This window comes from Arachis duranensis, chromosome 7 (assembly GCF_000817695.3).
Source record: "Arachis duranensis cultivar V14167 chromosome 7, aradu.V14167.gnm2.J7QH, whole genome shotgun sequence".
In the NCBI taxonomy this organism is placed as follows: Eukaryota; Viridiplantae; Streptophyta; class Magnoliopsida; order Fabales; family Fabaceae; genus Arachis; species Arachis duranensis.
Genome location: NC_029778.3, coordinates 74,916,737 through 74,929,596, shown reverse-complemented (window position 1 = coordinate 74,929,596; position 12,860 = coordinate 74,916,737). Strand labels below are relative to the sequence as shown.

Here is a 12,860-nt window from a genome sequence, read left to right as displayed (position 1 = left end):
TCAAATACTAACCATTGTTCCTTTAACTTGAGTGGTGGCATGATCTTTGCCATAATCTAATATTGGTTTGGATAGGCCAAAATCAGCAACTTTTGCATCAAGCTTCTCATCCAGCAAAATGTTCTTTGATTTGATGTCCCTGTGTATGATTGGAGGATCAGTGTGTTCATGAAGATAAGCCAAACCCCTTGCAGCTCCAAGGGCTACTTTTATCCTTCTATGTCACCCAAATCTGATACCTGATTTCCCTGCATAGATCAGATCATATGCATGCTATAAAATTACAAAACTAATATCTGAAGTAAGTATCAAGCTTGATGTGTAAAAGAACCTGTGATAGTATCCTTCAAGGTTCCATTTGGAACAAACTCATAAACCAGCATCTGTTTCCCTTCTTCAAAGCAGAATCCAACTACTCATATATAACAATTTAAATTCACAATTGAATAAAATTTGAAATATTCATGATAACTTTTTAATATTGCTTTATAATAAAAATCTGGTATATTAGTAACAGAATTAACTTCCTTAGCTAAGTTAACTAAGTTAACTAAGTTATCAGTAATAGAATTATCTTCTTTAGCTATTTTAACTTTTTAACTTTTTCATTGTAATTAAATATTTTTTCCTCTGCAAAAAAAAAAAAAAAAAAATAAAGAAAATCTCAATCAGCTAAACACGAGAATTTCATGCTTGGATGCAAATTTTAATAAAGGTTTACTTTGTTTACAGGACACTGAATAATAATTGAATGTTTATACTATAGCAATTTGCTGATTTCCTCATTGAATTAGTATAAAATTACTCTTAAAAAAAAAAGGTACTAGTTGTTGGACCTAAAGATCTGTGTTTCAAACGGTGTACAATAGTATTAACTATAATTAAAAAATAGGTTTAACTACACAAGAAGATTACTAATTAATTTTTTTTATAGATAATAAAAAATTTAAATTTTCAATATAATAGTTGTATATTTACTATAGTTATAGTAATTTGACTATTGCCAAAAATCATAAACTTCTTGTGTTTACCAAAAAGAAGGTACTGTGCATATTAAGAATCTTTGGCCTACAAGAAAGATATTAACATAAACTTTCACTGATTCACAAGATAATTGTTGCACAAATCTTTGTTCACTAATTTATCTTAAGCATTATATTCTCGTGCATACCTCAAATCACTGGTTTTACCAACAATGCTGAAATGTACCATCCATTCTTCTGAATCCCATCATGATCAAGCTTCCTACCAGCGTGCCATCTAAGTCTGTTAAACCCAACTCTATCAAACATTGGTAAATAAGTTCCATTAACCTGTGATCCAAAGCAGAAGAAATGTTCAAGCCAGAAAATTCCCCCTGGCCTCAACACCCTATACACATCATATAGCAAAAACTCAAGCATAGTTTCTGGCAACCAATTCCCTATGAATTCCATGGAATGAACAATATCAAGTGTGTTCTCAAAGAATGGAAGCCTCTAAGATATGCTGAGATGAATTGGAATCAATCCCCTTGATGCAATGAAGTGGCTGAATGGACCGTCCAAATCTAGTGTGCTTGTGATGATTGTCACATTCCTTTCTTTCATCCTTGCAGCAAATGTCCCTGTTCCACCACCAATGTCAAGTCCAATACGGATCGTGTTGTCGGATCTTTTCGCCCCAAGAACTTGGTCTATCCCAAAATCAAGTCCACCATCATCAAAGATCTACCTACCCTTTTCCTTTCCTTGCAGATCAAAGCAATCTTTACAGTACCCTTTATTGTTCTTCCTCTCAATGAGGCACTTGAGGCTCTTACAAGTATAAGGATCCCAAACAATGTTGCTATCTGGTGGAATTTCCCAAAGGCTATCTTGCAAATCTTGATTGGGCTCAACAAAACCTTTTGGAGACTTGGGATGGCACTTTATTTCTGGGAGTGGCTCGCACCCTTTTGACACAAGCATTTGTGCAAACACCTCATCTGCAAGGCATTCACCTCCTATGTCATATGACATGTATTGGTTCAACTCATCTTGGAACCTCAAACACACCGCACCAATTGGAGAGTGAATCTCGTCTGATCCTATCCATTGCGAGTATCCGAAAGGGAGCTTGTAAGAGGCAAGTGCAAGATTAAGCTCTTCACTCGAAGACCTTTCGCCATTATTGTTTCTAGAATATTGCTTGTCTTGTTGGCGCGTTGTAAGATCAATGAGCAATGCTTGGACAAGAAGGTTAGTTGAGTTGAGCCTACGGTGAAGCTCAGACAAAAGTGAATGACTAGCAGCAAGTTGAGATTTTGTGGCGTTGAGTTCTTGCAAGATTGAGTTAAAGTTATTATTATGATGAGGAGGATGATGATACAAAGAGCTAAATGGACCAGTAACAACGTATATAGTGACAAGGTTTGTCACTATTACTAGCACAAGGGATTCAACTTGTGTTTTAGGGTCTGACTATGACTATGTCCATGTTGATGATCATAACCTTAAAGCTTTTTTAAATACTCTGCTTGCTCTTGAGCTTCAATTCCCATTTCTTTCTTCCCTCAAAAGGCTTAGAAACGATGGGGAAGAATTGCAAATACAAAAGTAAAATTATCAACATCCAACTAATGATGCTTCACAAATATATATTGGTTTTTCACGGTACTCTAACTCGATAGATCAAAAACTTATCTACGGCTTATTAAAATTTTATTTAATGATTTATTGTTTACCAATAAATTATTGTACATTAATGAGAATTGATTTAATTGTATTTTAATAGATATACTATAAAATGGTTTCTTTCCAAATGCATCAATAATGTTTGGCACATGTTTATTAGTTTTGATGAGTTTAAAAATTCTAAATTAATATTAGTGATGACTAAACATTATTAATATAATTAATTATAAAATTATTAGCTTGATTCCAAATCTTATATGTTAATTAAAATAATTTTGCAATGCAGGTTTTAATTGGGCCGAAAATAAAAGGAATCAACAGCAAGTCCAATTTGATTAAAGAGGGAAGCAAAAGCAACTCTTTTTTTTATTACATTATACAAACTCATTTAATTGCTTTTCTTTATACTCTGTATTCTCTCTCATCTTGCTTCTCACTTTCGGTCACTTCCATCACAGCAACCATGGAAACTTTTGCAAGCTATCAATATGAAGCTAGAAGCAAGCTAAAAACCATTACAATGATGGCAAGAAAAAGAAAACAAAAAGTGTGCAGTGGCTGAGATCTTCACTATGAGTGGTAAGATTTGGTGAAGTAAGCTCAGTTCCTCCATACCAAAAATGGAAGAAAGGATCTCGGTGAGAGGAAGAAGATCTCAAGGTTGGCTCGTTTCTGCTTTTAGGTTCACTCATCACAGAAGGTAGCTAGGGTGGCTACGTGAAGGAGGAAGCAAAAGTAGATCAGGAGGAGCTGTCATGCATCAAGAAGCATCAAGTGCTAGGAGTCCTTTTTGGGTGCAAGCAAGAAGGGATGGCACGAATTGATGCTTATTGGTGACCAAGGAAAAATCAGAGGTAATTGCATGTTGGATACAGCATTCGGTTTCTTCTCATCTCTCTCTGGCCGAACCGGTTTTGTGTGAAGAAGAAGTAGTTTAGCTTGGTTTTTGTTTCAACCGTGGAGTAAGGAGTAAGGAGTAAGGGGTAAGGGAGAACAGCCAAGGCTTGAAGTAAGGAGTAAGGAGTAAGGAGTAAGAGTGCAAGGCACAGAGTTCTCATAGCTACCTAAGCTAACAGATTTTCTTCTCCTTCAATGTATTCTGTTTTGTAATTTTCTTTATAAATTTGTCATATCTTGAATCTCATGGAAAAAGGCAAACAGTGAGGTTTGTATGAAAAAAAAGTCATAGAGCGGAAAAAGGCAGTGAGTGCAAAATTAAAAGAAAAAACCATAGATGTCCTTAGAGATCCTTTGTACATCTGTGTTGTGTATCATGATTCTGTGGGAATCCCCTTACAAGTTGGGTTAGCACTTAGCAGTTTGAAAATTTGGCTGTAACTAAGTCAAGTTCAGGATTGGGATTTAGATTCTAAACTTGTCCCAGATAGGAAGGGTAGTTCCTAGGGAGAATTGGTGTTTGTAATCAAGGATGATTATAGTGAAATTCCATCATTGTTGTGATGGAGATTGGATGTAGGCTGCATAGCACTTAGCAGCTGAACCATGATATATCTTGGTGTAATTCTTCTCCCTCATCTACTTCATTTCTGTCTTACTGCCCAGGAGATAAAACTGAAAAATATCTCGTGCTGGCTGACGAGATAAAAAGAAAAAATCTCGTGGCTAGAGACGAGACAAAAATAAAAAGGTCTCCAGAAATTGTTACAAAGATCAGCAAGCGATTTGAAGTAAAAAAGGGGCTAAAATTCAACCCCCTTCTCTTAGCCACTGAAAACCATCAAGTTTATTTAGCAAAATATTTGTGGAGTAACATACATAGGCCAACATGATAACTATCAAACAGAATTATGCAAAATAAATTGTCGGTTTCTTGAAGTTTACTATTATGGTTTGTTATTTTACATTCTCAATGTATAAAATCAATAAAAAAAATCCTTTTCAAAAATAAATATGTTAACAAGTGTGATGGGACAAGCGAGTATGGCAATTAATGAAAAAATATATGGCCTATACAGAGTTCTAAAATCACAAAATTCTTCTGGCACTCCTCCGCCGCAGCTTGCAAGGTTGCCTTACCTACAAGAAATGTTAGTTCCACACTCACATTTTCTGTTTCTCTTTCAAATTCTATCACTATCTTGGGTCTCACTTACTTAGTTTTCACTGGTTGTTATAGTGATCTCACCTTCAACTACCTTAACGACACAATTCCAAAGCAATGGAGTTCCTTGAATCTTGTCAACATGCAATTTCTTTCTCTCTCTCTTTTTCTCATTCCTTTAATTTGGTCTCTCATATTTTTCTTCGTTATATGAGGAAGATGAAATTGTCTTAGATGCACCAAGTTGAAGTTGGTGCATTGTGCACTAAGCTATTGAATAGTGTAAGAGTGATTTTGCGTTAAGGTGCAGGATGCAGATTTATACCATTGGATTACCTTGATGCATGATCTACCAAGTTCAATGCATCGTAGCATGGTCTGTGTAGAACATATGATTATAGCTATTTTTAGTGTGAAATGTTTCATTCAGTGCTTGACATTTCAATCATGGTTCATGTTTCATGATAATGTCTACTATTAGTTAGCTTATGATCTACACTTTTTCAAATATTGAAATGAGTTAGTATAATTTTGTAGGACACTAAGAGGGTGTAAATCTAATAATTTCTTCATTTCATCATTTTCATGTGCATGTTGTTTTAGTTTGAAGTTGTTAATTGTCTTTTGCTTTTCTTATGATGGTTCTGATATTAACTAATGTTCCCTTTCACCAGTTCTCTTTATGGAAATCGTGTAACAGGTTCAATCCCAAAGGAACTAGGAAATATAACAACTCTCAAAAGTTTGTAAGTTTCTGGTTTTCCAACATATTATTTCTGTTCCAGTGGAAATTGTTGGGAGCTACTTAAAGTTTATTGAAACATTGTAAGCCCTTTACAATTGTTACTATTATTATTTCGGAAAATCAATGTGTTATCATTTTATTATTTATTTTACTGATTGGTTTCTACTTCTAAAGTTTCAAATATATGGTTTGTTCTTTGACTGATTGGTTTTTCACTTCTTACTTCTAATAATTTCACTACCCTGAAGAACATGTGAGCTTCCTTATTTTTTTCTTCTGCCTATTTTGTTTCCCTAGGCCATATGTTATTCTAGTATCTAGTTTAGACAGTGTGAGAAATTTTTCCCTTTTGCTTTGTGATCGTCAACTTCTTTTCTATTGTTTTATTCATTATTGTCAACTTTTCACGAGTCAAAGTTGTTTTTTTTCCCCTAAAAAAAAATATAGGATAATCCAAGGTTGCCGCTTCAGTGGTCCAATTCCTTCAGAAATTTCACTTATGAAGAACCTTAGTGACTTGTAAGTATAAGTTGTTTATTTTTGCCGGCTTTTGAAAGCAAGTTCATTTTAAGAAAAGAAAAAAAACAAACAAAAAACAAAGAACTTTTCTGACCATGTTTAGACTATGATATATGCAGGAGAATTAGTGACTTGAATGGATCCGATTCACCTTTTTCCCCAACTTGATAAAATAACAAATTTGCAAACACTCAGTACTATTTCACTCTGAGTCAATTTCTTTGCAAAGAAAATTTTTCAGCTATTTAAATTAAGAAGTGATAATCGTGCCTCGTTGCTTTTGTAATATTGGAGAACGGAGAATTAGTATTGTATGTCAGAATGTTGAGGAGTTGGCGAGTTGCAATATTATTGGAGCATTGCTGAAAATCTTGGGAGGGTTAAGAGTCAAATTCATCTTTAAAAGATAAGATATTTTTTAAATTTGTTTTTTAAAGATTTTTTTTAATCAAATTAGTTCATCAAAGATTACAAATTAATCATATATGTCCTTTAGTTACTCTACTCACAATTTTTTAACTGATAACATACATAACACATAACATATTCAATTAGACATTTGATTAAATATATTTACAAAAATCTATTAATTTAATCATTAGGTCATATTAGTCACCAAAAAAACACACTAACAGTACTTACTCTAAAATATTATTATATTAAATTTTTTTAATTTTATAAAAGTAATCTGTTATTTTTTTTAGACAAGTAAACTTTAAAAATATAATGAAAAGATTTATATGTGTTATTTTTTTAATATTAAAAGACTTCAATACAATACAATTTTTTTAAAGATAAAAATATGGATACTAAAATTTTTAGATAAAGTACTTGGATAAACTAAATGTAGTCAAATATTACATGTATCACCTAAATCAGAATTTGATATGTATATATCTCAGAAATTTTTTTATGTAAATCGAATTAGAGTAATTTGAATTACAAATTTTAGTAGTAATTCGAATTAGGCTACATAGATTTACTGGGGGTTTTGATTTCAACTAAATCGAATTAGGCTATTTAAATTTACACTCTTCATGTAAATCGAAGCAGATTTGTACAAATTTAGTGTATTTCATAGTGGATCGATGTAGCTTAATTCGATTTACCTTGTTGGAGACTAACATGCATAAATCGAATTAGGGTAGACAGATTAAGCGAAATATTTTTCTATAAAAATAATTGAATACGTGCTTAGAGGTGAAAATTATTTTCTATAATATTTTTTAAGAAAAAATAATAATATTTAAAGAATAAATTGAATACGTGTTCACATTGAAATAACATTGAATATTATATTATTAAGGTTTTGCTTTAATTATTTAAATATTAAATTTTATAATTTAACATTTTTATTCTACTTAAATTATCATTGTTAAGCTATGGAAAAAAATGAATACTTAAATATAAAATTGAAATTAATATCCAAAAACAATAATAAAAAGTACAACCAATTAAAAGAATACTTAAAAATTTCATAAAAAAATTTATGCTTATCCAATATTATTATTATTATTATTATTATTATTATTATTATTATTATTAAATGGTGATGTTTACTTCTAAGTAAATACGAGATAAGGGTTAACGATTCATTTGGATTTTACTATCTCAAATCTATAAAGATAAGGGTTAAAAATATTATTAACGTTGGAGCGTGCCCAGCTTCCGTTGCAACTCGTCCAACCTCCGTTGCACCGCTCCCAGCCAATGTTGCACCGCGCCCAGCCTCCGTTGCAACGTACCTAGCCCCCGTTGCAACGAGCCCAGCCAACCTTGCAACGAGCCCAGCCTCCGTTGCAACTCCCCCAGCCCACGTTGCAACGCGCCCGTCTCTGTTGCAACGCCCGACCCCCAGCCAACGTTGCAAAGCCCTCGCCAACGTTGCAATGCGTCCAGCCTCCGTTGCAACACCTCCAGCCAACGTTACACTACCCCCAGTCTCCGTTGCACTGCGCCTAGCCTCCGTTGCAACACCCCCAACCAACGTGGCAACAAGCCCTGCCACCATTGTAACGCCCCATGCCTCTGTTGCATCGCCCCCAGCCAACGTTGCAACGCGTCCAGCCTATGTTCGAGCCCAGCTTCCGTTGCAAGCACCATGCCTCCGTTGTAATGCTCCCAGCCAACGTTGCAACGCGCCCAGCCTCTGTTGCACCACCCCCAGCCAACATTGTAACACGCCCAACCTCCGTTACAAGGCACCCAGCCTCCGTTGCAACGCGCCCAGCCTCCGTTGCAATTTCCCCAGCCAACGTTGCACCGTCCTGAGCCTCTGTTGCATCACACCCAACTTTCGTTGTGACACCCCCAGCCAACGTTGCAACGAGCCTGTCACCGTTACAACGCACCTTACCTCCGTTACAAATAATAATAATAATAATGATCATTCTTTTTTTTTGAAATATCTTATTATAATAAAAATTATTTAAAAATCCTAATAGATTTTGAACTCAAAGTATTATAAAATTTAATTTAATTACTTTTAGAAAAATATTTTCCTCTAAATAAAATAATAAATTATGAATAATTTATTATTTAATTTGTTCAAAAACTCGGGGTGTTATATCCCACCCACTTTACAAAAATTCTTGCCCTCGAAAATTATTATATTGGAACAAGTTCGAACCTAAATCAAAGAAAAATAGGATTCATGAAGAGAAATATGCGCAGTATCGAAGATAATATTCGAAAGAAGTCAGGTAGGCAATTAGATTTACTGGCAAATAAAGGTACACAAGAACGATAAAGAAATGGTCGAAAAATAATAATATCACATTCTGAGAAAATCCAAGGAAGAGAATTACAATGAAGATAATGAAAGAAGAGATGGTACGAGTTCGTGTAGCACAAATAAAGAGAATACGTCGAAATGAATCCTTAAAATGCAACTTCTAACGTTCCTAAACCCCGTGGTTCGCATAACCTATTATTTCTATCTCGTCTATGATAATCCATTAGTGTTTCCGTATACAAAAGTCATCAGTATTAAGTTGGCTAGACCTAATACCATGAGAAATGCAATAGTCGACTAACAGCATTAATCAATAGACAATCATGCATCTGAAACTCAAATTCTTGTCATTAGGACAAGTCCTATTGCATGACAACACTCAGAGTATGCAATGAAGCATAGTCAGTCCATTCCCAAGGCTCTAATAAGAACGAACTGCTATGATACCATAATGTAACACCCTAACTTTTTGCACCTCATAACCGTACTAAAAGTCTGTGCGCTAGTCAACTCTTAACCTTTTTATCTTATACTAATTCTATTTAATATTGAATCTTCGGGAATACAAGATAGAATTTTAATCAAGAAAACAAAAAGTCTTTACTTGAAACCTCTTAATCACAAAATATGTTTATTCACATAGCAATATATACATAAACTTATTCCAAAATTTTCAAATACAAGTCCTATCCCTCTGAAATTCAAGGTCAATAAATGGCGAGGGAAAAACCCAAGACTACACCAAATACAGGAGATACGGATACGTATGTACATAAAGCTCTGATGTTCAGTCGCAGCTCCGCGCCAAGGATTCCTAAACCTACTGCTGAAAGGGAAATCTGTAGGGGAGTGAGAATGTCGTCCTCGCATGTTTTCAGTAGGGTAAGTAAATGCCATAAGAATATAGAATAAAATACAAAAAGTTAATTCACGTCCCAAAAATAGTTTTCTCTATTAAATCCTTAAAATTTTTCCTAGATCTTACTTAAAACTGTTTAAAGCCTTTTCTTTAAATCACACTACTTAAACAAAGTCTCTGCCACGTTCACAGTTCACCAGCCACAAGCAGCATTCATTAATACATACTAAGTTTGCAGCATCAACAAAATATCCAATTAAGCACACAAGTAAGTCATTACGGCAAACAACACAATCACAGGAAAATTGAATAAACAACCACAATCAAATACAAGTGCGCAAATAATATGATGCATGTCTCTCCTAAGCAGGCCATGAGCTCATGTGTCGGTTTCCTACCCGCTCCCGACATTATCCGGGCACTAGTCCCAAATATAGCTTTCCAGATGCATACAATGTGCTTATAAGTCTTACGGCTAGGCCACATACAGTGTGACTTTCAAATGTTTTTCAATGTGCTTACATCTGAAAAACAGTTCTCAGTGTGTGGGCGTCCCCACTATACATTTGGCACTAAGGCCCAAACAAAGTCGCATCTGCTCTCCTGTGACAGACAATCTCTTAAAGCTTTTTCTTTATCCTTGCCCTCTGCTCTCCTATGGCAGTGTCATGGCCTGAACCAAGCCATGACTGGCGCTCAAGGGACAAGTCCCTCAGCAAGCCAAATGACCAAATTTTCAGAAAAACGGATAGACCTTTCTCTGTTTCTAGGACCTTACCAACATAAATATTAACTCCCTGTATCAATAATAAACATCCATTTCCAAAGACAACAACAACAACATATTCCAACTATATCCACAACCAAATATATCCAAAATACGCATCATATATATAACAAGTTGATAACTAGAGTATATAGTTAAATCCATAAGTCTTACATAACTAACTTATAATTACTATCTAAACAGTTCAAGATTTAAAATAACATAACCCACACGAGGATCCCGCCTGTGACATATGAAACATTGATATAATTTAAATTTTGAGCAAAGATTCCATTACATAATTACTTAGCCCTTGGAAAGAAGAAGGGCTCACCAAAATGACTAAGATCTACTGAGGGGCAGGTGGAATGGAACCTGGAATGACTCCTGTATCTGAAAAATATGGGAATATAATAGGGTGAGTTTTGCAACTCAGTGAGCAAACATTACATTTATAACCCATACGAGACAATACAGAGTTTACCTTAAAAATTATATTTCTTTTTAGAGATGAAAAATTTATATTAATTAATTATGCAAACAAATAGATAAGTAGTTAAGCGGATGAACTGAAATGGGAGTTCTCATTCCAGAAGTCAAATCAAATCAAATATTACACACCTAGGGTGGCTCCACCTCTAAAGGTAGCCCTTTCCTCTAGTGTGTCCGTACGGTATAACAGATCCAACGTGTGGCCTACACGTTAGGCTAGCAACGCCCCTACTAGCTGAGGTCTGAGCCAGATGCATCTAGGTTAACGTCATAACCGCCGTTAACTACGGTTTTCTAGTCAGAGTCTCCCAAACCAATCCAAACCAAATCACTTATAAAAATCTCTAATGTTTATAACATACTACCAAATTCCATAGCAAATCAATATATATACAAGAGTGCATACTAAAATTTAATTAAAATTTAAATAAGTCAAATAAGAAAATATTTATACTTTACAAAATATATAAATATCGTCTCGTGTGTATTTTTATAAAATTGTAAGTTTCACAAATCAATATTTATTTTCAAAAATTCAAAAATCACAATATTAAAATATTTTCAAACTCCAAAATTAATGATTCAACATAGATATTGATAATAATATATTTAAAAATAATTATAGATATAATATCCACTCACAACTTGATTCCAAAGAACCAGAAGCAACTCTGAACGCGTCAACGAGCTACCAAATGATGTCCAATAACTCTACAACTCTAGAAATATGACAATGATGATATTTGTGAGCTACTAATATTGTCAATTAACATAATCTTACTCACATTGACAAAAGTCCCAAATTTTCTAACCCTAATTAGGATTTTACTATACCCACAAGTATAGGGATGCTAAAAATTTGAGATATAGCTAATTATTGAGTCAAAGAGTTACCTTGAAGCCTCAATAATAACCGAAACTCAAAAGTTGAATACTTTCTTCACTAAATAGGTTGAAGCTCCATGATTTAGGATTGTGATAAAAGAAATTTAAATGAATAAAATAAAGAAGAGAAGAGAAGGAGAAGGAAGTAAAATGAAAGAAGTGGATTTAATGATAGTGTATGATTTCAAGAAGAAGAGATGAGAAGATGGAAAGGGAGAAGAAGTAGAAGAAGAAGAAGAAATAAAATTGAAAAAAGGGATAAGGTTTCGGGTGAAAGAAATAAGTGAGGTTGGGGAGGGGGGTGAGTCACGTGACTCACTAAGCCCCTCTTTTTCTTTCTTTTTTTTTCCCTCTCTCTTTGGTTATAACAGGCAGAGACCCTTTTAGTTAATTTACTCTTTTAATCTTTGTTCTCTGTTCTCTTCTGGCAGAGATTCTTTTAATTATCTTTATTTCCTTTACTTTTCATTCTTCTTCTTTTCTTTCTCATTAAACCGAATTCAAATCATAATTTAAAGCGAAATCTCTTCTCAAAAAATTGAATTTAAAACATTAGAATTTTCTTAATAAATCGAATTGAAAACAAAGACTCTTTTCATAATAAATCGAAATCAAATAATATTCTTAAATAAGATTTGCTTTTAAATAACGCTTTAAACAAAATCTTAGAGTTTTATAAAAATTTGGCAGCATTTCCTCTAAAATTCGGACTATACCACCTTTTCAGGGTCCCAACCAAACAATCTCTCAACTATTTCAAATATCAAATCTTTTTCAATAATCAAACCATTTTTAAATATCTAATAATTTTCAAATATCAAATCGTTTTCTTTAAAACTAAGCCTCTTTTTGTTTCAATAAATTTAGCTCTCTTTCAAATCTTTTGCTATTAAAACCAAAGAAAAAAGCGACACATTCATTCAAACTTTGCAAAACCTCCGGATTATGTTCTTTTTACATTTAACATTAACCAAAGCCACCTTTTATAACAATATGGTTAAATTTTAGTAGGATTAAATAAGTGTTTTAAATTTGTTTAGTTAATTAATATTATATTAATATAAAATAAATTTAATTAATTATTTTAAATTACTTATTTGACCATACAAAAATTTTAGTCGTATATATCATCTTATTATGAGAA

General features: G+C 33.6%; 2 protein-coding genes across 4 annotated transcripts in view; both read left to right on the top strand.

Moving 5' to 3' along the window:
* Positions 1-12,860, top strand: part of LOC107459657 (probable leucine-rich repeat receptor-like serine/threonine-protein kinase At3g14840) — a 39,577-nt gene that overhangs the window by 15,254 nt on the left and 11,463 nt on the right. The gene's annotated exons all lie outside the window — the stretch shown is intronic.
* Positions 4,837-6,456, top strand: LOC127740650 (LRR receptor kinase SERK2-like). Its single transcript, XM_052251942.1, has 4 exons — positions 4,837-5,092; positions 5,391-5,462; positions 5,909-5,980; positions 6,100-6,456. The coding sequence occupies exons 1-4, from the start codon at positions 5,061-5,063 to the stop codon at positions 6,146-6,148; spliced, it is 225 nt and encodes a 74-aa protein (XP_052107902.1). The 5' UTR covers positions 4,837-5,060; the 3' UTR covers positions 6,149-6,456.

Coding starts and splice junctions, on each gene's coding strand:
- LOC127740650 (XM_052251942.1), top strand. CDS start 5,061: ATGATCTACCAAGTTCAATGCATCGTAGCATG. Junction 5,093..5,390: donor GTTCAATGCATCGTAGCATG/GTCTGTGTAGAA, acceptor CCCTTTCACCAG/TTCTCTTTATGGAAATCGTG. Junction 5,981..6,099: donor ATGAAGAACCTTAGTGACTT/GTAAGTATAAGT, acceptor TGATATATGCAG/GAGAATTAGTGACTTGAATG.